The following is a 25,850-nucleotide window of genomic DNA, read 5'->3' on the forward strand; positions in this document are numbered from 1 at the left end:
TTTAGCATGGTGCATCCACCCTAATCTGCACATCTTTGGGCTGTGGGAGGAAACCGGAGCAACCTAAGGAAATGTACACAGCTACAGGGAGAACGTGCAAACTCCACACAGAGTTGCCCGAGGGTGGAATCGAACCCGGGTCCCTGGTGCTGCGAGTGCAGCAGTGCCACTGTTTTTTTGGTGTATATTAGATTAGAACACAAGAAATGGAGGGACAGACAGACAGATGGGGAAGGGAGGGAGGGTCAGTCAGGCAGAAGGGGATGGGAAAGGGAGGAAGTGTCAGGCAGATGGGTGAGGGGGGGGAAAACAGACAGAGGTAATGGTAGTCAAGAAGGGTTATAGATACAAATTAAGTGCTAATAGTTGAAACTAGATCAGCTTTGAGGAAAGCAAACAAAAATCTGCGGGAGCAAGGGGCAATCAAAATGGAGACTAGTGTTCATATTCTGAAGTTGTTGAACTCTATGTTAAGTTGTGAAGCTATAAAGTGCTTAAGTGAAAAGTGAGGTAATATTCCTTAGGATTGCACTGGGCTTTGTTAGTACACTGCAGCAGGACAAGGACAGAAATTTTAGAAAGAGATGATCCAGCTCATTTTTCTAGCTCTGCTTCAATAGCCTCATAACTGCCCTGAGTCAAACGCTAGTCTTGAATCCACCCTCCTCTTCTCCAAAAAGTGAATGCAAACTTCACTCATATTACGATTGCTGCTATTATTAGTTAATTAATCATCTCACATTGTGCCATACCAGGTATAGCACAGCTTGCTCCCTGCTTCACTCCAGATCACGCTGTTGTGAGTCACCATTTAGAAAACACTTAACTCATCTAGGCTATCTTTGTCCATCTGATTATTCCAATCTTTCATGAGAAAAAAAAAATTGCACACCACTGTTATAATCAGGAATGTGCTACCTGAAAAGAGAAGTGAAATCAGATCCACAGGTAGCTTTCTAAATTCACTTTTGTCAACACAGCCCAGATATCACCATAAACCAATCTTCCATCTACTGACTCCATCTATACTTCCTGCTCTCTCAGGAAAGCAACCAGCAAAGACCCCTCCCTCCCTGGTTATTATACTCTCTTCCACCAGACAGAAGATATAAAAGTTTGAATGCGCACACACACACACACAGATTCAAGAACAACTTCTTCCCCACTGTTATCAGACTTTTGAACGGACCTCTCAAATGTTAATGTTAATCTCTCTGCGGCTGTAACTCTGTTTTCTGCACTCTGTTCTACTACCCTGCTGCGCTTGTATAGTACGATCAGCAGTGAAACAGTACTTTTCACTGTATCTTGGTACATGTGACAACAATAAATCAAACTCAGACTAAAGGGTAATAGGGTAAACACCTGAATAAGGAAAAATGTGGACTAGTGGAACTCACTGATTAGCTCGACCAAAGAGGTGACACTGAGACAATTGGTCAAAAGACCCCTTTGTGGCTGTATCATTCCAAGTCTGACTGTAGCAAAATCCAAACTTAGAATTGGGTTTTGAGTGGCTTGCATAGGCAAGTCAGGAAATTAAGAAATCCAGTAAGCTTTGTGGAAATCAGCAATTATCCAGGTAGTGGAAATGAACCACTGCAAAATGCGAGAAAATCTGCAACAGCAAACAAATGCAGACCAGGGTGTCTAAAACAAGATTTCTTTCACTTCTTAGGATCTGGCCTCAAGAGTAATTCTCAAAAGATTTTTTTTCAGCTCGTCCACTCAAAACAAGAGCAGCCACATCCAGACCTGTGTCAGCCAAGGGAAAGAGCTTTTATTTACAGACTTTGTCTTTGGAGCTTTTCTGATTGCTTCACATCTAAGGAGTCAGTGTTCAAATGTGGTCGTCATTGTTACACGGACAAATTCTGTTATCAATTTGCACTGAGTAAGATCCTGGCAATAGCAAATTAGACAGTCAAGATATGGGGGCTTTACAAAGAGAGAGGTATGGTATTAGTTTGGAATATTGTAGCAAAGAGCCAGCACGGACTTAAACATTTGTTCACTGGATTTGAGCATTGCTGGCTCAGCCAACATTTATTGCCCACCCCTAGAGAACAGTTAAGAGTCAACCACTGGAGTCTCATGTAGGCTAGACCAGACAAGGGTAGCAGATTTCCTTCCCAAAAAGGATATTAGTGAACTAGATGGGTTTTTATGACAATACCCAATTTCTAATTGAATTCAAATTTCACCAGCTGCCACACAGGATTTCAACCAGTGTCTCCAGAACATTAGCCAAAGGGTCTAGATTCCTGATTTCGTGATATCAACACAACACCACCTCCCCCACAATGGACTGAAGACCATGTTCTGTGCTGCAAATCTCTATTCTTAGAATTCCTACAAAGCCACTTACAGCATCAGCCAAGATCTCGCTCTTTGCTGGAAGGATGTGAGCAATGCGAACGTGTGGCACCAGATCGGAAACTATTTCACGGAGTTGGGCCGAGTCTAAGTCTCGCTTCTTCACTCCACGTTTGTTGACACTGTGCGCTGTCCCGTTCAGTAAATTGGGCTCTACATAATGGAAAAGGAAAAGCAAAACTTTAGTTATAAAATTTGATTTCAATATTTCTTTACTACAAGTCTGTTAGCACCAAGTGCCTTGCTCAAAATCAAAAAGGCAACCAAGGCTATGAGCTCAGGCTTCTGCTGAGGTTGCTTTACAAAGCAAACAGCATAGGTTAACCCATTTCTCTTCCTTTGGGCATATCTATGCTATAACTTGGCAATTATTTATAATCAAGTTTATTGTTGAGGCAGACTCAAGTCACATAAATCCACATCCCATCACTGAAATGGAAGAAACTCAATAGACACTGTCTGAATGTCTAGGTTTTGAAGATATGTTGGGAGGGAGCAGAAATACAGGACAGAAATTAAGCAAACTAGGAAATTAAACTGAATAAATTCAGCGAGTGGTTTGATACTCCAAATATAGCTGAATTCTGAGCATGGATCCCACTATATGGAAAACTCCCATCAACTGGGGGCTAAGCCCCAATTGCAGATGGTTTATTAGAATATAAATTCACTTTTAAGCCAGTAGACTTCAAGTTGTTCTTTATTTGTGTTTAAAAGAAAAAGGAACAATAGCCTGGGGAAAACTGGTGAAGTTGTGGTAATGCCTGGGGGATGCAGTTTCAAATCCCACCAATTTAAACTCAATTAGCAAAATTGAGTATAAAGCTAGTCTCAGTGAACTATGACATGTAGTGTTGACTGTCATTAAACTGAAATCCACCTGGTTTGTTTACATCATCTCGAGAAGGAATCTACTACACACAACTGGTTTGGCCTACATGTGACTCCAGACCCACAGCAATGCAACGGACTTTTAACTGCGGCCAAAAGTTAAAATGGCAATTAGGGCTAGGGAACAAATGCTGGCCTTCCCAGCAACACCCACATGCTCAGAATAGGTGCAAATAGCTAATTAAGCTTCACAAATGGGAAGCTAATGGACATTAGAAGAATAAATTTAAAATTGGCACCCACACTCATTGATACCTTGTCAGCACTGTGTACATAGACTGAATGCAGTGTAGAAACTACTCAACAGACGGACGAGAGGCCGTGATCCACCACTAGTACGATTCTCAAGTTTACTACATTCTTTCATTCTGTTACAATGATCACTCAGCTGACACACATTAAATACCATTATTGTTTGCCTATGTAAAGCTCAAGGGGGAAGCCCAGGGCATCAGTTTCTGTTCAAAGTCCTCCACTCAATAATAACTGTTTGATATATTCTGGGAGGTTATTTCCATGCAGCCAATTGGCTGCACAATAGACTAATGCTGTACCTGACTACTCCCCCTTCTCTCTTCCCCACACACTCCCAACATGTGACTTTCTACTGCCTTAGCACAAAATAAATCAGAATAGAATAATGAATGAAAATAGTGACTAAGTGTATCTGAAGGCAGCTGTCTAGGAACATCATAAACATTTCTCAAGTTCTGAGGTGTTCTACATCAAAGAGTCTGGACCAAGAAGACAGGGAGAAACTGTTCCCACTTTCAAAAGGATCAACAAAAAGAGAACAAATTTAAAGTAAGTGGCAAAGAAAATGGGAGACACAAGGATACGCAGCAAGTGGTTAGAGTCACCCGAGAGTGTGATGAAGGCAGGTTCAACTGCAGCATTCAAAAGGGATTATTATCTGAAAAGGAATAATGTGCAGGGTTATGGGGAGATGGTGGGAACATGGCCCGGTGTCTGCCAGCTCTTTGAATGAACAATTCACTATGGGCTGAATGGACTCTTGCTGCACTATAATGATTGAGGCTATGGGAAGTTGCACTCAACTGATTTTAAAATGGCTCAGAGCATTTCAAATTCACTACTTTGCCTGTGAGACAATTCTAAACGTTGATCACTTTCTGCAGGACAACTGCCCAAAATCTACTCTTAATTCACCTTTTAGGTGTTAGAATCTGTGAACTCTCTCTCTCGTGCGCACGTGAACACAGACACAGACACAGAGGCTGGCGTGCTTACCAAGTTTAAAGTTTACTTGTTTGCATGAACATTGAATAAAATGTTCCGCTGAATTAGTCAGTGGGTGGAACATTTATTGCTGGGTTAATGATGATAAACAACACAGGTCTTCAGCTTTCATGTTGAGGGGGGAGGGAAGTATAATGGAATGAGAGCTTCAAAACATCAGTACAAAATGCTGAGAATATTGAATGCGTTGAGACAAATAGTACAAATGCATTGAAGGAGTCTAGATAAGTACAATAGAAAATGTTAACAGCTAGATAGAGAAGTACAAGAGACGGGAGGGGAGCATGAACTGGCTGGACTGTTTAAACTTTTGTGCTGTGTATTCTAAGTAAATAAGAAACTAGAACTTAATGTAACAGGCACGAAGTTTGGCATTTTCGATTATCATAAACAAATGCTCCTAACCACGGTGTTTACTGAAGTCCTGATGTGGAGATGCACTCGTTCTAGGTTCTGTGCAAATTAAGCCATTGATGAGTAATTGCACATTTCAGATCCCGAACAGGCAATAAAATTAAAAGGGAGGTTTCACAAGCTATTGTGGCAAGAGATTTTTGTCACTATGATATAAAGGTGTGATAAGTAACAATAATGAAAAGAAATCAAAGTATATAAGCACGCTCAGTGTGTGCTGCAATGTGTTAATTCAGGTGTCAGTACTCTACAAATAAAAGCAATTATGATCACAGCAAGAGAAGCGCCAACGTAAATTGAGTCTGGCTCCAAACTAGTCGACACATGCAATCATCCAAATTCAACTATTACTGGTTTTTAAAAGGAACCATCCACACCCACTAATTATTACATTACTTCAAACAATCCTTCAGTGCATTAAAAACAAAAATCAAACTTTGCATCAGCCCTCATTCAACATGGTTCTAAAAAAGTCACAGACACAAGTTAATTTATTCTCCCTCCCCAAAAGGATGCCAATTTAGAGGAGCAATAGATTGTTAGGAAAACAAAAAGAATAAAATGCTGTGTAAAGCAAGAAACCTCCCTTCCCTTCTGCACGTGGTATCAAGCTGAGCTGCAGTTGTGTAGCTTGACCTGTGTTACCTAACCCCTAAAGTGGCTACACTTCGTGTGTGAACTAGACAATAAACATCAAGTGGTTATTCAATCATAAGGTTATCACAATAAGATCTCTTGTTTATATCACACCTTCAGTGTAGGCAAAGATCATGCATCACTTCACGTGAATGTTATCAGGCAAAGGTTTGTCACTGGTTCACAACAGGAGATATTAAGATTGGTGACTGAAAGCTTTTAGGATGGGGTGGCAGTAAGAGAGAGGGGGAGGAATGCAGACTAAAGTAGTAATGGAGCAGAAATAACCAAGTAGACAATTAGCCACAGCCCACAAGGGCCATAGGTCCTTCTCTAATAGAGGAAATATATGTAACTGGATATTTAAAGAATTCTTTCATGGGATGTGGGCATCACTGGCTAGGCCAGCATTTATTATCCATTCCTAATTGCCCATGAGGGGGCAAAGGTGAGCCACCTTCTTGAACAGCTGACATCTTATACAGCGCAGACACATCTGATGTGCTGTTAAGGAGGGAATTTCAGGATTTGACCCAGCAGCAGCGAAGGAACGGCTGGTATATTTCCAGGTCAGGATGGCGTGTGGCTTGGAGAGGAACTTACGGGTAGCTTCAGGGGTATCACTCCACATTAAGCACCGGGAAAGGAAAGCGGACAGGCCTCCCTCCATGAGCAAACACAGTTAGTTTAGGGATTGAATGCTCGCTGCTGGTGTAATTCAGTCCAACATTCGTGCCATTTGCCACCTGAGTTAACAGAACCATCACAAAAGAGCAAAATAAAAGGAATACCTTGATTTGCTTCCTTAAATTGAAAACAATCAATCAAACAGAAGAACGAGCTGGGAAGTGACAGCATCTGACCAGGCTACGAGCATGTTTGACAACTGGAGGTGTGTGTGCATGTGCGGATTGGGGGGGGGTGGGGGGAGAGAAGACAGAGTGTGTGCAAGCGCATGGTGGGAGGATTTAGATCCCAATTTCATTTTTACAGCCAAACTATACAGGAATGCTCTTATTTAACAGTAAACACCAGCAGTGACTAAGCACAGACACCAGCTCAAAACTATTAAGGTAACAACAGGGACTTTCAGCACGTACGATAGAAAGCAAGTGGCCTAGAGCACCTGAACCAGCAGGCACTCCAGGGCTGCAGCTTAGCAAGTCTCCACTGTACTCAGTACACCTGCAAATAACTTACCTTCATCTGACAGACGCCTTGCCAGCTGGTTTTCTGCCCACTTAATCACAGCCTTCAGGATATCGTGTTCACTTGCCTGCAAAGGAGGGTGGGTAGGGGAGGTAGGTAAAGGTTGGGGGGAAGAGGCACCATGTCAGCATCAGTATCACAGGTTTTATTTTAAAACTGTTCTCTTTTCCACCCTCATTTCACAAAAGGTACTCTCTCATGGAGCACAGTTCCACCAACAATAGCAACTTGTGTTGAGATAGCACCTTAACATAATGAAACATCCCAAGGCATGTTATAGGTCAAAATATCACACTAAGGCACAGGAGTTAAGTCAAATGACCAAGAGGTACGTTTAGGCAAGTGAACTGAAGAAGCAAAGTGAAATAGAATGGCAAAAAGCTTCAGAGTGTTGGACCCAGGCACCTGAAACCACAGCCACCAATAGTGGTGCAACCAAAATCACGGATACACAAAAAGACCAGAAATAGGGGACAGAGGTTGCCGAAGGCTGTAGGGCTGGAGGAGAATATAGAGATTGGGTGAGACCATAGAGAGATCTGAAATGAAGGATGAGAATTTTAAAATCAAAATGATGCTGAACAGGGAGCCAATGTGGATCAATGTGTACTGAGGCGACAAGTTAAGACATGGGCAGAGTTTTGAATAGTCTTAAAAGTTATAAAGGGCAGTTGATGGGAGACTAACCAGGAGTGTGTTGGAATAATCAAGTCTAAGGGTAACAAAGACACAAACGAGTGTTTCATCAGTTCAACAGCTGAGACATGGAGAAAAGTTACAATGGGGGAAAACAGATAAACACAGTCTCAGTGATGGTAGGAATAGGTCAGAAACACGTCAAGGTTGTGAACAGACATTAAAAATGCTGAACTTTTGTACCTTTGTATTTTTCTCTTGGGAAGAGAATAGTTACCTGCAGTCCTTTAGTTTTACATCTGAACCTGCACCTCAGACAGCAAGTATCAACTGACTGTAAGAACTGACAACTATCAAACACAATCTTGCTGCATCCCCACTAGCTCAAACTGAGGATAATAAGTGGCTGAAGCTGCAACTGATTCTCTTCTGCAGTCCAAGGCTGCTCAAGCTACTCATAGTTTGACTAAACACCCTAATATTGGAAAACAAAATACGAGGGGTTACAGGTCATGCATCAACTACACAAAGCCATAGCTGAAACACACTTGGTATAGTGTTCATTTGAGTACCGCACCTTAGGCTAGATATGCTCACCTTAGAGAAGTGCAGATCCAGTTCAGGTATTGTTCTTGTGAATGTAAGGGTTAATGATAAGGAGCAAATACATGAACTAACACTGCATTCGTTGGAATTTGGAACAGATCAATAACAGCACAGGAATAGGCCCTTTGGCCCTCCAAGCCTGCCCTTCCGTTCTAAAACTGTTTTCATGTCCAGGATCCTTCCTATTTATGGATTAGTCCAGGTGTTTCTTGAATGCTGTTATTATGTCTGCTTCCACCACCTCCTCAGGCAATGCATTCCAGGCACTCTCCACCCTTTGTGTGAAAAACTTGCCTCGCAGATCTCTTTTAAAGATTTAAAGATTCCACCCACTCCCCAATACACACACACACACACACACACACACACGTGTCCCCTAGTAACTGACCCCTCTGCCCCAGCAAAAAGTGTCTCATATTTTCCACTCTATCCTTTCCATTCACAATCTTATGAACTTCTATCAGGTCGCCCCCTCAACCTCCCGAGTTCCAGTGAAAACAAACCCAGTCTATCCAACCTTTCTTCATAGCTAAAATCTCCCATACCAGGCAACCTTTTCTGTACCCTCTCCAAAGCATCCAAATCCTTCTGGTAGCGTGGTGACCAGAACAGTACACAACATTCCAAATGTGGCCTAACTAAAGTTCTATAAAGTTGCAGCATAACTGGTCTATCCTTATACTCAATGTCCCCCTCCAATGGAGGCGAGCATACTATAGGTTTTTTTTTTAAACTACCTTATCTGCCTTCGCTGACACCTTCAGTGATCTGTGCACTTGTACACCCAGATCCCTCTGCATATCAATACTTTTACTTTAGAAGGTGAATGGATGATTTGATCCAAGTTTTTGAAGCTTGGGGGAACACAGTGATGTAATGGCAATGTCACTGGACTAGCAACCTGGAGACCCAGGTTAATAGTTGGGGGACAGGAGTTCCAATCCCACTGTGGCAGCTGGTGAAAGTTAAATTCAATTAACAAATCTTGGACGTAGAAAAGTAATCTCAGCGATGGTGACCAGGAAATGTTCATCTATTATTGAAAACGCTACCTGGTTCACAAATCTCCTTTAGTGAAGGAAATCTGCCATTCTTACACAGTCTGGCATACATGTGCCTCCAGATACAAATCAATGTGATTGACTCTTATTTACCCTCTGAAATGGCCTAAAGAGCTTTTCAGTTCAAGGGCAATTAAGGAAGCACAACAAATGCTAGCTTTGTCAGCAAACCCCATATCCGAGAGGAAAAAGAAAGAAAAATGTACTAAGGGAAAATGACGGATCTCTTAAAATCTACCTCTTTGACCAAGCCTTTGGTCATGTGATCTAATAACCCCTTTGTTACTCGTATCATATTTCTCTTTATAAAGCATCTATGAAGTGCCTTGGGACATTTTACTGTGTTAAAAGGTGCCAAACAAATATGCTGTTGTAAACAAATTATTTTCGCTGACTGGAGTGTGTTGGTACTCAGGGTACAGTCTAAAAATTGGAGCTAGACTTTCAGGAGTAAACATTGTGCATGCAAAAGGTGGTGGAATTCGAAGTTCTTTTCCTCAAATGACAACTGATGCTGAATAGATTGTTAATTTTAAATCCAACAAAATGACTGGTTTCTGATAACCAAATGTATGAGGGATACAGGGCAAAGACAGGTATACTAAATTCAGTCATGACCCCAGTGATTCTATAACAGGCTCGAGGGGTGAAATGGCCTCCTCCTATTCTGATATACAGCATGGATTCTAAACAGCCACCATAGTATAATGGATAGAATAATCTCCTCCTGTGCTAGATTATTCCATGATTCTATAATTTCACACTTATCAATTTGATCAGATTGTGATATAATAATTTCCCTCAGCTTCACGTGAATCAGTTTTAAACGAAGAAAATTGTTACACAGTGTCTAGTGAACACAGTTTTAACTAGTGATAGAAACTGCAAGTATAAATATGTTCCACAGGCTCAGCATGATGTAGTGCAAAATATTTGAGGCGAACCTTGCAGAGCTAGAATTAAAACATCCCTGACTAATGATATAGTTCCATCAGCACAGTACTTTACATAAAGCTTATATTTCAGTGCCCTTCCCTCAGAGCATTTTACTTTCAAGAATCCTTCTGGATGCAACCAGACATGATTAGAGGGACGGAATAAAAACACTTCAAAGAAATTGGCTCAAAGGAGGAGAAAAGGAGATAGCATGACAATTTTCTGCTCAAAGAAATGCACAGCCCTCCTCTATATCTACAGCCTAGACTAGTGTTCTTCCACTAACCCCTTCAACCCAACACGCTCCAAACCACAAAAAGTCTCGACTTCAAAAGTTTCTTCTCATTGAACACAGTTAGTGCTCAACATTAAACACTAAAAAAAAAGCAAACAAATTGCACAACATCTTAAAGCACATCACAGGTGTCTTCATGTTGTATTAATCTCTGAAATGTCACAAGTAAAAGAAGACTTGCATTTTAACAACATAGGGACAGTCAAAGTCCATGACCTATGTGCTTTATAGCCAATAAACTGTTGTAACATAGAAAACATGGCAGCAAATGTGGTGGCACAGCAATCATCTGTTTTATTTTGATACTGACTGAGGGATGAATATTAACCAGGACAGCAGGGAGAAGTTGCCAGTTCTTCTTCAAAACGGCCAAGTGGGCTACATGAAGCCATAGTTTAATATCTCATCTATAAGACCGCATCTCCAACAATGCAGCACTGCTTCAGGACCAAGTGTTAGCTTAGATAAAACCTCCTGACTCAAAGGTGAGTGCACTGATGGCTGACAGTATCTTCTGCCTTACAAAGACCCCAGGACTAGCTTATCCAGCAAAACCAAAGAAGAATTGCCAGATTTGCTCGTGCCAGCAGCCAGATAGATCACTGAATATTCCACCATGTCACAGGCAGCCAAGTATGTTGACCCTGCTGTTGTTAATAGCTATTCAGGACTACAAGCTGACAGGTGCTTGCATTGGAGCAATGCAGAAGCGGCTGATACCAATCCTCATACTGAAAGTGGATCAGAACAGAACAATGCAAGTTTTAAACACAAACGCCTGTGACTGAAAATACAACAAACTTTTGCACCATTACATTGAAACTCTTTACCACAGGGAGTGTTTGAACAAACTAATACATTTGCACTTACAGTGGAATAGTCAAGTTCTAGGAGACAGATGGGAATAAAGAGTATGATGGCAGATGAAGTAAAATAGGAGGAAGTTCAATAGGTGCATAAACACTAGCATTGGCTAGTTGGGTCAAATGGCCTGTTTCTGTGTGACAACTTCTACATAATCCCATGTATTAAATAAGCATTTCATTGCATCATAGCTTATGCCAATGTATTTGTTTAAAAGGTATTCATATCCATTACAGCTATTAGTCGAAAGTGGAGATATTATAATCTAACACAAACAAAAACTTAAAAAGGAAAATGATTCATACACACACACACACACACACACACACACACACACACACTTACTGAAGAGGATAGTGCTGATTATAATACATGACAAAATTTAAAACAGTACCCATTAAACACAAGGTCTCAGTGAAGGTTGTACATGAAACATTAGCCTTTTTCAGATAGTGGCTGACCTATGTATTTCCTGAATTTTCACTTCATATTTAAAATTCACATTCAATTGGTCAGGGCGCAGAGGGAACTCTACTTATCCACACAGCCTTCTTTAAAAGGTTCATGCATTCAACCCGAGTTACAAGTCAGTTGTGTAATACTTTTGTCTGCCTCTAATAACACCAAAAGCAAGCAGATGACACAATCACTTACATCATTGCCTTTTGCGGGGATTTGCTGTATGCAATATGGCTGCTACACTTCCAGCAATTATACTTTAAAAGTAATTAATTGTCTGTGAAGTACTTTAGAACATACTCAAGCACTACAGAAAATTGAAGTCTATTTGTTCAAGGTCCAAACAAGAGGCTACACAGATAGCCCTACAAATTATTGTCCTTTCTGAAACAAAACAGGCACTTGCTGCAATTAGCAATGCCACCACAAAGTCAGCAGGTAGATGCAACATTTGGGTGGAGGGTGTGACTTCAGGGTCCTTGTCGATTCAACGGTGTAAACACCAGGCAAAGACATCCTTTATCATTTGCGGTCATCATCAATTTCCATTTATATTTTGTTATTGTCAGTACCAGTGATGGGGTTGGAGGAAAGAAACAAAAGGGAGATTGTGATTGGACATCTCACTGTGTCACTGAACACCTTTTAGTGCTTCTAATCTAAGGGCAAAGTCATGAGGGTTCTGGACAGAGCAGATGGGGAAAAACTTCCCACTGGTGGAAGGATCAAGAACAAGGCAGCACAGGTTTAAAAAGTGATTGGCATAAGAAGCAACAGCAATATGAAAAAACACTGTCTTGCTCAAAAGCAGTTAGGGTCCGGAATGCACTGTCCAATTGCACAGCGGGAGCAGATTCCATCAAGACACTCAAGAGGAATTCAGATTGTTGTCTGTAAAGGAGCAATGTGCAGGACCAGGGAAAGGGTGCAAGAGACATTCAGACGCAACAGGCCGATTGGCCTCCTCCTGTGCTACAATAATTGATTCTTAATTAATTATTTTCGTTACAGAAATTCTTGAGATGCAGCTGTTGCCTGGCACGACTGGCATTTGTTGCCTATCACCAGGGCTGAGTAGCTTGCTGGGCCATTTCAAAGAACATTAGGAATCAGTCACAAAGGTGTGGGGCTGGACCCTTTCAGAAGGAGGATCTAGGCCCGAAACGTCAGCCTTCCTGCTCCTCCGATGCTGCTTGGCCTGCTGTGTTCATCCAGCTCTACACCTCGTTATCTCAGATTCTCCAGCATCTGCAGTTCCTACTATCTCTTAATCCATGGGTCACTGTGTTTTTGAAATACAAAACTGCCTTCAAATTCTAAACTCGCTACGGTGGTATGTGAAATCAAAAATATTTAGACCATTAGTCCAGATCCCTGAACTATTAACACAAATATGTAATTGATACCAAACTTTACTCATTTACATATAGAGCCCAGAAACAAACAATTAAAGAGAAATTAGATTGGTTAATCTGCTTTTCACAGTGCTAATTGAGGTGTGGGTGTTGACTTGGGGGGGGCGGGGTTGCGGTGTTGGCGGGAGAGAACAGCTCTCTAGGGCACAGAACTCCAAAGCTTCACAATCCTTTTCCCACCTCAATTTGAAATGGTCACCCTCTTATTCTGAGAGACTCGGTCCAGTTTCCAGATTCCCTAGTTGGGGGAGGCTTGCTGTCAAACCTCTTAACTTGATAATCCAAGATCACCCAAAATTCTTAGAAATAATAACCCTAGACTACTCAATCTTCTCAATCCCCTCAATCCAGGAATCAACCTAGTGACATTCCTTGCACTCCCTCCAAGAAGTTTGTACCTTTCCCAAGATAAAAAAAAACAAACCCTATACTGATTTCATGTATGGTCTCACCAATGTCCTAGACAATTGCAATATTACTTTCTTTCTCTTGTTCTCCAACTTCTTTTAAATAAAGGATAACAGACCACTTACTTTCCCAAATAAACAGGACAGTGGGTTCCATATTAACAGAGCAAGTAGACGGACTGCTAGTTTATTGTCCCCTTTGAGAGGCAATAGCTTCAAAGTAAAGCATTCCCCCTAGGGCTGCAACAGCAGGTCAACTTTTGCTCTGTACTGAAATGCTGAAAGGCACTACTTTCTGGCATTGTCCTCAGAGCAACAACAGACTCCGGGAAATGCATTAAACTTTAACAAAATGACACAAAAACTTACTCAAATCACTTCAAGAGCAAAACAAAACAACGGTTAGTGGTACAGCTGAACAGCCAAATGCCAATGAAGAAATCGGACTTGGTACATTGCTGGGCTTGCCATTGATTCAAAACCTGAAAGAATACATCATGTTGACCAAACTGGGACCAGGTGCCAATAAACCCACAACTTGGCGTCAGAAGGCAACTTAAACTCCACAACAATAGGCAGCAGTAAAAATGGCAGATTCCCACCTGGATTCCATTCTGAACTCCAGCATTGTCACCGGGAGTAATTAGCAAATAAGTACTGATGATCATGGAAAGTTCACCACTTATAATCAAGTAATTTATAAATTTCTAGCTAGGCCTTGGATAGCGTGCAGAAACAGATTTACTAGGATGGTACCAGGGATGAAAGTCTGGAGTTATATGGAGAGACTGGAGAAGTTGGGATTGTTCTAGGATACAGAAAGTTAAGAGAGAAATCTGGTAGAAAACTATGATGGGCTTTCACAAGTTAAACAAAGAAAACTTGTTTCCAGCAGCATAAAAGTGAACATGTAAAAGGACACAAATTGAAATTGGAAGAAAAATTGTTTTTAAAAAAAAACACAGCCAGGTACGATGAATGCGGTGAAAGGACAATAAAAGCAGATTCAACAGCAACTTTAAAAAGGGACTTGGATAAATACTTTGCTAATAAACTATATGCAGAGCTGTTGAGAAAGGAGGAGGAGTGGAACTAAATTGGTAGCTATTTCAAACAAATGGCACAGACAAGATAGGCTTGAAGTTCATTTTCTGGGTGATTTTTTTTACATTCAATGTCATTTTGATTCTTTATTCACCTCAAATTGCTGACACCACCAGAAGCAAATCACTAAAGATCAGTTTCATTCTTGTATTATTGACATCAAAACTCTCCCATCAGATACAGCTCCAAATAAAAACCTTGAGCACTTTCTTTCTAAAATTCAAAACAAATCAAAATTGCTCGGGACACCATTTCTCTTAAAAACTTGAGGCTCCTGAAGAAGATCTGAACTTTATTAGTTACAGACAGAGTCAATTACCTGCAGGTAATCTGACTGGATGGCAGCCATCAGGTGCTCCTTGCTCAGCTCATACAGAATGTCAGAAGTGATGACGTTACTGAACTCCTCACAGAGGAAATGCAGCATTTGCCGATGGACCCACTTAGATCCATATGGTTGAGAGCTCCACTTCAGGATAGGAATTAAAGAGTCCAGTGTGACACTCTCAACAATCAGGTCCTCACAGCCTGCGGAGAGAATAAAAATGTGAGTTAGAACACTAGAACAGCAAAACACTTAGTTCTTAGAAAGCCAGTGCCTTTGTGATCAATCTCAAACCATATCCCCTAATCCCTTCTCTACGCAGGAACATTTTCCTTTGTCTTTTGAATCTATTTATGTTCATGTCAATACTTTCCGAGTTAATTGATTTCACAGCTCACTCATCCTTTGTTAAACCGTTTGGCTAGCTTGATTTTTTAAACTGAAATCACCCATTGTCTCTCTGCCAACATTTACAGCAAACCACTTTAATTCCATTCTCCTGTCATTCCTGCACATCCTACAGCTTTGTGAACAAAATGTCTTTCTTTTGATTTCCTGCTTAAATACTGAACAGCTCTTTACTGCATAACCATATTACACACACACACACACTCTTTAGAAAACCAAGGCTGCCAGAGAATAAGATCCTGACAACAAATCTATACATAGAGGATGTTGTTAGATCACAAGATGTCCATGGATGAGGACCCCCATCTAGAATAAACAAATTCTCTCTACGTTGTCACAAGTTCTTGTTTCTTTAATTCTTGAGGCTTTGTCTCTATATCTGGCTTCATGAGTTAATTCTAAGTATTGATCATTTCTAGTATAAACACTCCGGTCTTAAAATTATCTTTTGAGTTTGAATTGGTGTCACATTGACCGAGAAGCTGCCCAATGCTTACACTGAAGATACTGAATTAACCGTTGCCATATATTCAATGATGATTTAATATACTTTTTAAAAAGAATACCCCTGCAGGTGGAACACCCAAGTTTGCCCCTTCTAACTCAGACCTAAAACGTCTAGGGACCAACATCTGCTCTGATCTATACAACCTCCACCACCTTAAATGTCTCCCTTGTTTCAGTCTTTGTGAAACCATACATAGTGGTCACCCTGCAGTCCTAGAGAACTGAACAGCTGGCTCCAACTTCTTCTAACTTGTTGAGTTAACTTCTAGTGTTGAGGCAACATAGTCTATTAACTTCACAACGTGGCGTTTTATACCGACTCTGCACCTTCAAAGTCTTGCTTCAATCTTATCCTTTGTCATTTATATACTGGTCGCTTTGAATTCGTTTGCAAAAGAATGCAGTAAAAGTATTCATAAAAAGGTTTTTTTTGTTTGGTGCAGTGAATGTCCTTTTTAACCGAATCAATTTGCTACAGAAGTCAGCACGCCAGTTTCGAATTGGGCTTCCAGGTCAGTCTCCTGTAAGGGCAGATACAGTTGTAAGCTCCTGATAAAAGTAGATTAGTCACAATCACACAGAAGGTACACTGGACAACAACTTCCATTTATATTTAGTACATTTAAAGTGTTACAACATCACAAGAGCAGAAAACCAAACAAAAAACGAAATGTAAAGACTGTAGGGGCATTCTTAAGAGAAAAAACAGGAAGGGAATGAAGGGATATGACACAGCATTGGCAGATAAGGTCAAGGATAATCCAAAGAGATTCTACAAATACATTAAGAGCAAGAGGCTAATGAAAGAGATGGTGGAGCCTCTTGAAGATCAAGGAGGTCTTCTTTGTGGGAGATGGGGGAGTAATTAAATGAATATTTTGCGTCAGTTTTTAACTGTGGAGAAGGAAATGGAGTCTAGAGAATGCAGAAAAATAAACTCTCTTAAAAACAGTTCACATTACAGAAGAGGACATTCGGGAGGTCTTAGAAAATATAAATGTGGATAAATCTCTGCGACCTGATCTAATGTATCCTAGGACGCTGTGGGAAGTAAAGGAGGACATTACGAGACCCCTTGCAGAAATATTAGCATCATCTATAACTACGGGTGAGGTGCCTGATGACTGGAGGGTGGCTAACATTGTACCTTTGTTTAAGAGAGGTTGTAAGGAGAAACCAGGGAACAATGGACCTGTAAGTCTGACTTCAGTTGTAGGTAAATTGTTGGAGGTGATTATAAAAGATAGGATTTATGAACATCTAGAGACGCAAAAATTGATTAGGGCTAGTCAGCACAGATTTGTGCAAAGAAAATTGCGTCTTGATTGAGTTATTTTTGAAGAAGCTACCAAAAAGATTGATGATGGCAGGACAGCAGATGCTGTTTGTTTGGATTTTAGTAAAACCTTTGACAAGGTTCCGCGTGCTAGACTAATTAGCAAATTTAGGTTATATGGGATTCAGGGGTGATCTTACCAATTGGATACATAATTGGCCTAAGGGCAGGAGACAGGAGTAATGGTGGAGGGTTGCTTTTCAGACTGGAGGTCTGATCAGTGATGTTCCACAGGGATTGGTTCTGAGTCCTCTTTAGTTTGTCATTTATATAAACGATTTGAATAAGAATATAGAAGGCATGGTTAGCAAGTTTGCGGATGACACCAAAATAGGCGGCATAGTAGACAGTGAAGAAGGTTTTCTAAGGGACCTTGATCAAATGGGTCAATGCGCTGAAAAATGGCAGATGGCGTTCAATCTGGATAAATGGGAGGTATTACATTTTGCTACAACAAACAAGGATAGGGCTTATACAATTAATGGTAGGGCATTGGGTAGTGTTGTAGACCAGAGGGACCTAGGGGTGCAGGTACATAGTTCTTTGAAGTTTGCATCACATATGGATAGGGTGGTTAAAAAGACTTTTGGCACACTTGCCTTCATTTCTCAGTCCTTTGAGCTTAGGAGTTGGGAAGTCAGGTTGAGGTTGTACAGGACATTGATGACACCTCTTCTGGAATACTGTGTCCAGTTCTGGTCGCCAGTTATAGGAAAGATTTATCAAGCTGGAGGGGGTTCAGAAGAAATTTACCAGGATGTTGCCAGGTATGAAGGGTTTGAGTTATAAGGAAAGGCTGGGGCGTTTTTTTCCCCACTGAAGCTTAGGAGATCGAGAGGTGACCTGAAACAAGTTTACAGAACAATGAGAGGTATAGATAGAGTTAATGGTACTTGTCATTTCCCTAGGAAGGGGGTTTTCAAGACTAGGGGGTACATTAAGGTGAGAGGAGAGAGATTTTAAAAAGACACAAGGCAAATTTTTTTTTTTTTTTAAAAACACAGATCGTGGTTCGCATGTGGAATGAAGTTCCTGAGGAAATGGTAGATGCAGGTACAATTACAATATTTAAACGACATTTTGATAGATACATGAATAGGAAAGGTTGGGAGGGATCTGGGCCAGAAGCAGGCAGGTGGAACTAATTTTGTTTGGGATTATGTTTGGCATGGACTGGTTGGACTGAAGGGTCTGTTTCCATGCTGTATGACTCGATGACTAATGACACAGTCATGTAAGGAGATTGCAGCACTAAAAGCTTGGTCAAAAGGGGTACGTTTCAAATGAGATCATAAGAACAGACAAAAGAGTTAGAGAGATGTGGAGTGGGAATATAGGATTTAAGAACAAGATTAGGTCATCTGGCCCACCGAGCCAGTTCTGCCATCCAATAACACCATAGTTAATCTGGTTGTAGTCTCAGCCCCACTTTCCTGTTGCCATCAATCCCTCCCCTCCCCTTAGCAGCTATAAACACAGCTACCAATAGTGGAGCAAAAGAAACAGGGCTACTCAGAGGCCAGGCATAACGGGAAGCAGAGTTCTTGGAGGGTTGCAGGAGTTTGCTAATATACGGAGCATCAAGGCCACATACTTTCGTTATAAAGGATCCATATTCCATCCAACAAACATTCATGACAGTGTTAATAAAAACTGAAGATAATCCTATGGCTTTAAATGCAAATAACCATACAAAAGCAAACTTTTAACCAATAAAAATATGCATAATTGCATGCAAATTAGAGTAACAGACATCCGAGGTGGCTGCTCACACTTGAAAGCAAATTCAGTTTGTTTAAAATAGAAAATGCAATTGCTCATATGCTCATGGTTCCATACGAACATTTCCACATAACTGAACTTTATACAAATCACTAGTGGGTTCTCTTAACAGCCATTTAGATCTCTTAGCCAAACTGCCAATGTAGTGGCACTAAATTAAAGACAAACTTAAGTCAAGCCATGTTCACAGCTCAATTAAAAGACTTCCAGGTGGAAGTTTCATAAAAAACCTTCTTCGAAGTCGAAATGAACAAGCAACTTCAATTTCACCAACTTCTTCAAAAGTCATGATATATTTCTATTATATCGATATAATATGAACATTCCTTTCAAGACATTTTTGAAAAAATTCTTAGGTCCAACAGCTCCTGATCTCACCCATCCCTTAGAAATCTTCCCTTTCCATTGTTAAATGCTGTTGTCTGCTACAAATACAAGAATTACACTTCTTTGCTTCCAATGAGGGCTCAAAACTCCTCACGAGGGCATGCACTCCCAACATCAAACAAGATCTCATACTGAATCGGAACTGCCCCCTAATCTATTTAATTGAAGGATGCATACATCCAGCAAAGAAAGGAAATATACTCGGCTTTAAATTAATTGGGAGGACGGGGGGTGTTGCAGGGGAGGGTTTGGGAGAGGGGAAATGTAAATTTGCACAGCAAGAGGATCCAATAGCATCACAGAGCAGCTACTTGGATAACAATACTCAGAACAGGGCAGGAAAGAACAGAGTATACATAGATAATCAGCAGTAAATAGGGTCTTGGGGAAAAAAAAGTGATAAAAAGACAAAATTAACTGCTCTTGAACACATGAAGTGCTCGGAATAACATCAATTAATTAACAGCACAAATACAGGTTTAATGAGTATGATTTTATAGCCATTAAGAAGAAATGGTTGCAAGGAGATCAAAGCTGGGAACTAAATATTCAGGGTTAAGTATCTCTTCTGTCTGTTCTTTTGAAAAGTAAGGGTGATGGGGTAGCTTTATTATTAAGGATTGGAATAAGTACAATAGCAAGAAATGATAGTTAATGGCTCACAAAGATTCTATGAAGGGCATGAACCAAGCATGGTTAACCAGGAATTTAAGAACGGCATCAAATAGAAAGAAAAAAAATACTTGGAATGTGGTAATGATAAGTGGTAAGACAGAGGATTGGGACGGTTTTAAAAGCCAAAAGATTTTAGAAATTCAACTGTCTTGATATTACTTGCAATTTTATCCTCAGTCAGCAAGACCTTTTTAAACATATAAAAAGTAACAGAGGGGCCAAAGTGAATATAGGCCTTTTTGGAGAATGAGGCAGAGGAAATAATAATGTGGAATTATTATTTTTCATCAGTCTTCACTGTAGAAGACACATGGTATTCTAAAATTATGAAATAAATCAAAAGGACAAAAGGAGGAGATGAAATAAACACAGTAACTATCACTAGAGAAAAAAGTACTAGGGAAACTAATGGGGCTAAAGACCGTTAAGTTCCCTGGATCTGATGGGATGCACCCTAGGATATTAAAGAAAGTAGCCACAGAGATAGATGATGTACTGGCAGTAATCTTCCAAGAATTCTTAGATTGTAGAGAAGTCCCAGAGGATTAGAAAACTGAAGTAACACCTTTAATTGAAAAATGGAAGGAGACAAAAAAAAACTATAGGTCAGTTAGCTTAATATCTGTTACTAGAAATATGTTAGAATCTGTTAAAGGATGTAATAGCAGAATGGCAAATCTCTTCGAATTTTTTTGATGAGGTAACAAGCAGGACAGAAGAAAGTAGTGGATGTAATGTACTTGGATTGCCAGAAATCGTTTCATAAGGTATCATATGTTAAGCTGCTTAATAAGATAATAGCCAATGTGTTGGAGATAGTATACTAGCATGAACAGATAATTGGCTAAAAGGCTATAATACAGGGAGATTTGGGATCATGCATAAACCACAAAAAACTATCTACACATTCAGCAGGCAAATAGACTGATGGCCTTTACTACAAAAGGGGATGGAATATAAAAACAGGGAGGTCTTGATAAAACTATACCATAAAACCAAAATAAATAGGAACAACAGTAGACCCCCTGAGCCCGTCCTGCCATTCAATAAGATCATGGCTTCTCACATTCACTTTTCTGCCCTTTTCCCATAACCCTGGATTCCACAACAAATCAGGAATCTATCTCAGCCTTAAACATACACAAAAACTCTGCCCCCATCTCTCAGTGGCAAGGAGTTCCAGAGACTCTCAATCCTCAGAAGAAATTCCTTCTGTTCTCAGTCTTAAATGGACACTCCTTAATTCTGAGACTATGCCCCCAGTCCTAAACTCTTCCATAAGGGGCAACATGGTTTCAGCATTTACTTGTCAAGCCCCTTCAGAATCCTATGTTTTAACAAGATCACCTCTCATTCTTCTAAATGAGGATGAGTAAAGTCCCAGTCTTTTTAACTTCTGTTGTTAAGATAATTCCTCCTACTGGGGATCATCAACCTTCTCGGAACTGCCTCCACATAAGGCACCTGGAATATGTGAACAGTCTGGTCCCCTTATCTAAGAAAAGATATATAGTTGGAGACAGTCTAGAGAAGGTTCATGAGATTGTTTCCAGGTACAGAAAGTTTATCTTAGAGGAAAGTTTTTTTTTTAAAAACGTTGGGCCTGTACTCATTGGAGTTTAGAAGAACGTGAGGCAACCTTGTTAAAACATATACAATGTTTAGGCTACTTGGCAAGATAGCGGAGAGAGGCATCTCCCCCTTGTGGGAGAGCCTAGGACCAGAGGACATAGACTCAGAATAAATGATCACCCAATTATGACAGATGAGAAATTTCTTCTCCCAGAGGGTAGTCAACTTTTTGGAATTCTTAACTGTAAACACTGGGTAGTTAAAGTATACTCAAAGCTGAGATACAGATTTTTAAATCAGCAAGGAAATCAAGGGTTATGGGTCAAAGGCAGAAAATGGAGTTAAGGACCATCAGATCAGACATGATCTCATGAATTGTGTAACAGATTCAATAGGCTAAACAACCTACTTCTGCTCCCATAAGCCCTGTCACTTCAATCAGTGTTTGAAACCTTAGTTCAGTACAAATGAGGAAAGTTATGATCCACTTCATGCCAGAAGCCAAAAACAACATATTTTACTTAAATCTGTAACATCAGAGTAAGATAAATAAAACCAAATGGCAAATAGTAACTTTGCCATCATAGAATGAAACAGCACAGGAAAAGGCTATTCAGCCCATTGCGTTCATACCAACTCTTTTGAAAGAGTTACCCAGTTAATCCCACATTCCCCATTCTTTCCTCAAAATCCTGCAAATTTCTCTCCCTCCAGCATTGATCCAATTCCCTTTTGAAAGTTGGCGATTGCTAAATCTGTCCCCAGCACCTTTTTAAGATGGTGCATTCCAGACCATAGCAATTCATTACATAATTATTCCCCTTCTGTCACCATTCACTTTATATCTATGTCCTCTAATTATGAAACCTTCTCATACTCTACTGTTTCTCTCATTACGCTTCAAGATTTTAAACAGTTTTATCAAATCTTATCAGTGTCTCTATTCTAAGAGACAGCAACTCAAAGTTTCTCCCAACTCCCTGTAGCCTTTGTTTCCCTGACATAATTTTAATAAATCCCCACTGCAATCCCTTGAAGGTCTTCACATCATTCCTAAAAATCAGTGCTCAGTAGTGGAAGGAATATTTCAGATGGAGTATAACCAGTGTTTCATAAAGGTTTAGTGTTAACCTTCTTGCTTTTGTGCTTTCAGCATGTTCTTATAAAGCCAAGAATCTCTCGTGTGCTTTTAAACAGCCCTACTAATTTGACCTGTCATCTTCAAAGAATTGCTAATATGTACTGTCATTGTCATAAGATTCCCCTGATCAATCCAGTCTGCGCCCAGAGAACATCAACACCAACTTTTCCACCCTTACCTTGTGCCAGCATATCGAACTCAATGAAGAGTGCTATATGGAACAGCTCCATAGCACTTTCCAATCGGGTCTCACTGTCCTTCCCAGTTTCATCCTGCACTTCTCTTAAGCTACCAGTTGATGGGCTGAAAGGCAGAACCAAGTCTAGGTCAACCAGGTCAGTGTACATGCAGTGCAAAATAACTTTTGCGTATTTCTTTGGAATGATTGCTTCATTCAACACAATCCTAGCTGGAGTCTGCAAGGTCCGGTCTGTGGTCTCTTCACCAGTGCGAATGCGCTTCTGGAGGAGATTGCGGAAGAATGGAGAGCGAGCACACAGGATGGCCTTGTGACAGCGGAACTCTCCCTCTAGGCAGCATCCTTCAAAGTTGTCAGAGGCGTCAGGGTTAGAGGTAAAGCTTAGGACTGCATCATAATAGCAGGAGCTCTCCAGGAGGCTGTAGATATCGAAGTGAAGAGCATTCGGCATCCCAAACTCTTCGCTGAGGCGGACCAAAATGTCAACATTCTTAATTTGGGAATCTTGCATGCCAAATTCTCCACTATACAAGTAGTGTAAAAGGGATGACAGTATTTGCATGTCTATTCCAACAGTGCTGATGTCCATGACTAGCTCAGCACGGTCCAAGTTGGATAAAAGGAGAGTTTTGAAGAAAGGACACCGGGCTGCCAATATAGCACGGTGGACAGGAAAGCATGTACCTTGGAATACCAGGTCCACATCTGTACAGTACTTGAACTGATACAGCTTTGCCAGGTCTTCATTTAACCGGCTGGCCTCTGGTCTGGCTACACATGCCTGAATCACCAGCTCCTTCACAGCCAATGCGGCTTCATACTGCTTCACCAACAGACCTACATCCCGCACGTCCCAACTGCAAAGGAGTTCACGCATGTGTTTGGCATGGTCAGCTGCCTTGGCTGACTTCCGTCGCCTGAACAGCTTCTTCTTCAGCAAGGCGAGGTTAGAGCTCCGCTTCTTCTCACGTTTGTCCTGGCTGAACCCAGAGATGCAGAACTTCCCCTCTGGCTGACATCCAAACTGTGGATGCGAAGGAGATTCTGTCCAAGAAATAAATTAATAACACGTTAGATCAGATATCAGAAGCATAAGAGAACTAGAGAGTGTTTTGCTGCAACTGAGTTGAGTGAAATTATTACGGTGCCAGATAGCATCTAATGTCTGTTCCACCATTCAACAAGATAACCACTGTTTTTATCCCCCAACGCTATCCGCTTGCTTTCGCACCATATCCTTGTCTAACAATTATCTTCAATCTCATATTTAGAACGATTAATTGAGCTAGCATTTGCTGTGTTTTGTGGAAGAAATTCAACACCTGTACCATCCTGTGTGAAGAAATGTTTCCCACTTTTGCTCTCGAAGAACCCGATTCCGGTTTTATCCACATGTCCCAAATTATCCACCAGCCGAAAAAGTTTCTCTTTATCAAATCTTTTCACAAATTCCTAAGAACCTTAAATCAAATTACTTCTTAAACTTCCCTATTAGGAATGACAAGCCTCTCCTCATAATCCAGCCTTAGTAACATTCTGGTTCAAAAGCGAGAGCTCCCCTGTTCTATGGGATTTTTTGCATCCGAGGCAGGCAGAGTCTCGGTCTAAATTCTTAGCTGAAAGAGGGCTCCTCGAAGGAGGCAATGGCTTTGTGGTATCATCGCTAGATCGTTAATCCGGAGACCCCGAAAATAATCTGCGGACCCAGGTTTGAATCCTGCCATAGGTGATGAATTTGGATTCAGTAAAAGCTTTCAATCAAATTAAGAGTCTAACAATGACCATGAATCCACTGTCAAAAACACCCATCTGGTTCACCAATGCCCTTTAGGGAAGTAAACTGCTACCCTTACCCATTCTGGCCTATATGTGACTCCACACCCACAGCAGTGTGGTTGACTCTTAACTGCCCTCTGGGCAATTAGGAATGGACAATAAATACTGGCCTGGCCAGCGATGCCCACAACCTGTGAATGAGTGAAATAAAGAATAAAAATATGTTGTGTTACGGGTGGCATGGTGGCTCAGTGGTTAGCATTGCTGCCTCACAGCACCAGGGACCTGGGTTCAATTCCAGCCTTGGGCGACTGCATGGAATTCACATGTCCTCCCAATGTCTGCATGAGTTTCCTTTGGGTGCTCTGGTTTCCTCCCACAGTCCAAAGGTGCGCAGGATAGGTGGACTGGCCATCCTAAATTGTCCCATTGTGTCCAGGGATGTGTAAGTTAGGGGAGTTAGCCATGGGAAATGCAGGGTTATAGGGCAGGGAGGAGAGTCTGAGTGAGATGCTCTTTGGCGAATGGAGGTGGACTTGTTCGGCCGAACGGCCTGCTTCCACACTTTAAGGATTCTAAGGATCGGCAGTACTCCCTCAGTACTGCACTTAGATTTTTATGCTGAAGCCCTGAAGTGGGACTTGAATCCTGAAATTGTGGGACTCTGCAACAGTGCAAAGTATGTCTGTGGTTTGGGAAAACACACATAGGATTGCACAATCTCTCCAGCCTGCTCAGCCATTTAAGATGATCATGACTGAGCCTTGACATCAACTAAATTTTCTTCCATCGGATTCCCATATCCCCAATTCCCTTCGAGTCCAAAAACCTATTGATCTCAGGGTTGAAATATCCAAAGACAGAACGTTTCGAGCTCTAAAATTCACAACCCTTCAAGTGAAGGATTTTTTCTTCATTTCAGTCCATAACGTCCTATTCTCCTGAGACCGTACTGCTTAGTTCTAGTCTGTTCAGGCAGGGAAACACTCAATATTCATCCTGCCAAGCCCTAAGAGTCAATAAAATCACCTCCCACTCTTCCAAACTCCAGAAGGTATAGTAAATAAAAACCGAAAGAACTGCGGATGCTGTAAATCAGGAACAAAAATAAAGTTGCTGGAGAAGCTCAGCAGGTCTGGCAGCATCTGTGAAGGAAAAAACAGAGTTAACACT

At 40.9% G+C, this 25,850-nt stretch overlaps 1 protein-coding gene across 1 annotated transcript in view; it reads right to left on the reverse strand.

Annotated features, from left to right (window-relative positions):
* Nucleotides 1–25,850, reverse strand: part of LOC109917180 (BTB/POZ domain-containing protein 7-like) — a 57,971-nt gene that overhangs the window by 14,284 nt on the left and 17,837 nt on the right. Inside the window, exons 3-6 of the mRNA XM_048618165.1 lie at nucleotides 22,881–23,945; nucleotides 14,889–15,097; nucleotides 6,778–6,853; nucleotides 2,369–2,529 (exon numbers count right to left, since the gene is read on the reverse strand). Coding sequence (XP_048474122.1) covers nucleotides 2,369–2,529; nucleotides 6,778–6,853; nucleotides 14,889–15,097; nucleotides 22,881–23,945 — 1,511 coding nt within the window. The remainder of the gene's footprint in view (nucleotides 1–2,368; nucleotides 2,530–6,777; nucleotides 6,854–14,888; nucleotides 15,098–22,880; nucleotides 23,946–25,850) is intronic.

This window comes from Rhincodon typus, chromosome 39 (assembly GCF_021869965.1).
Source record: "Rhincodon typus isolate 14 chromosome 39, sRhiTyp1.1, whole genome shotgun sequence".
In the NCBI taxonomy this organism is placed as follows: domain Eukaryota; kingdom Metazoa; phylum Chordata; class Chondrichthyes; order Orectolobiformes; family Rhincodontidae; genus Rhincodon; species Rhincodon typus.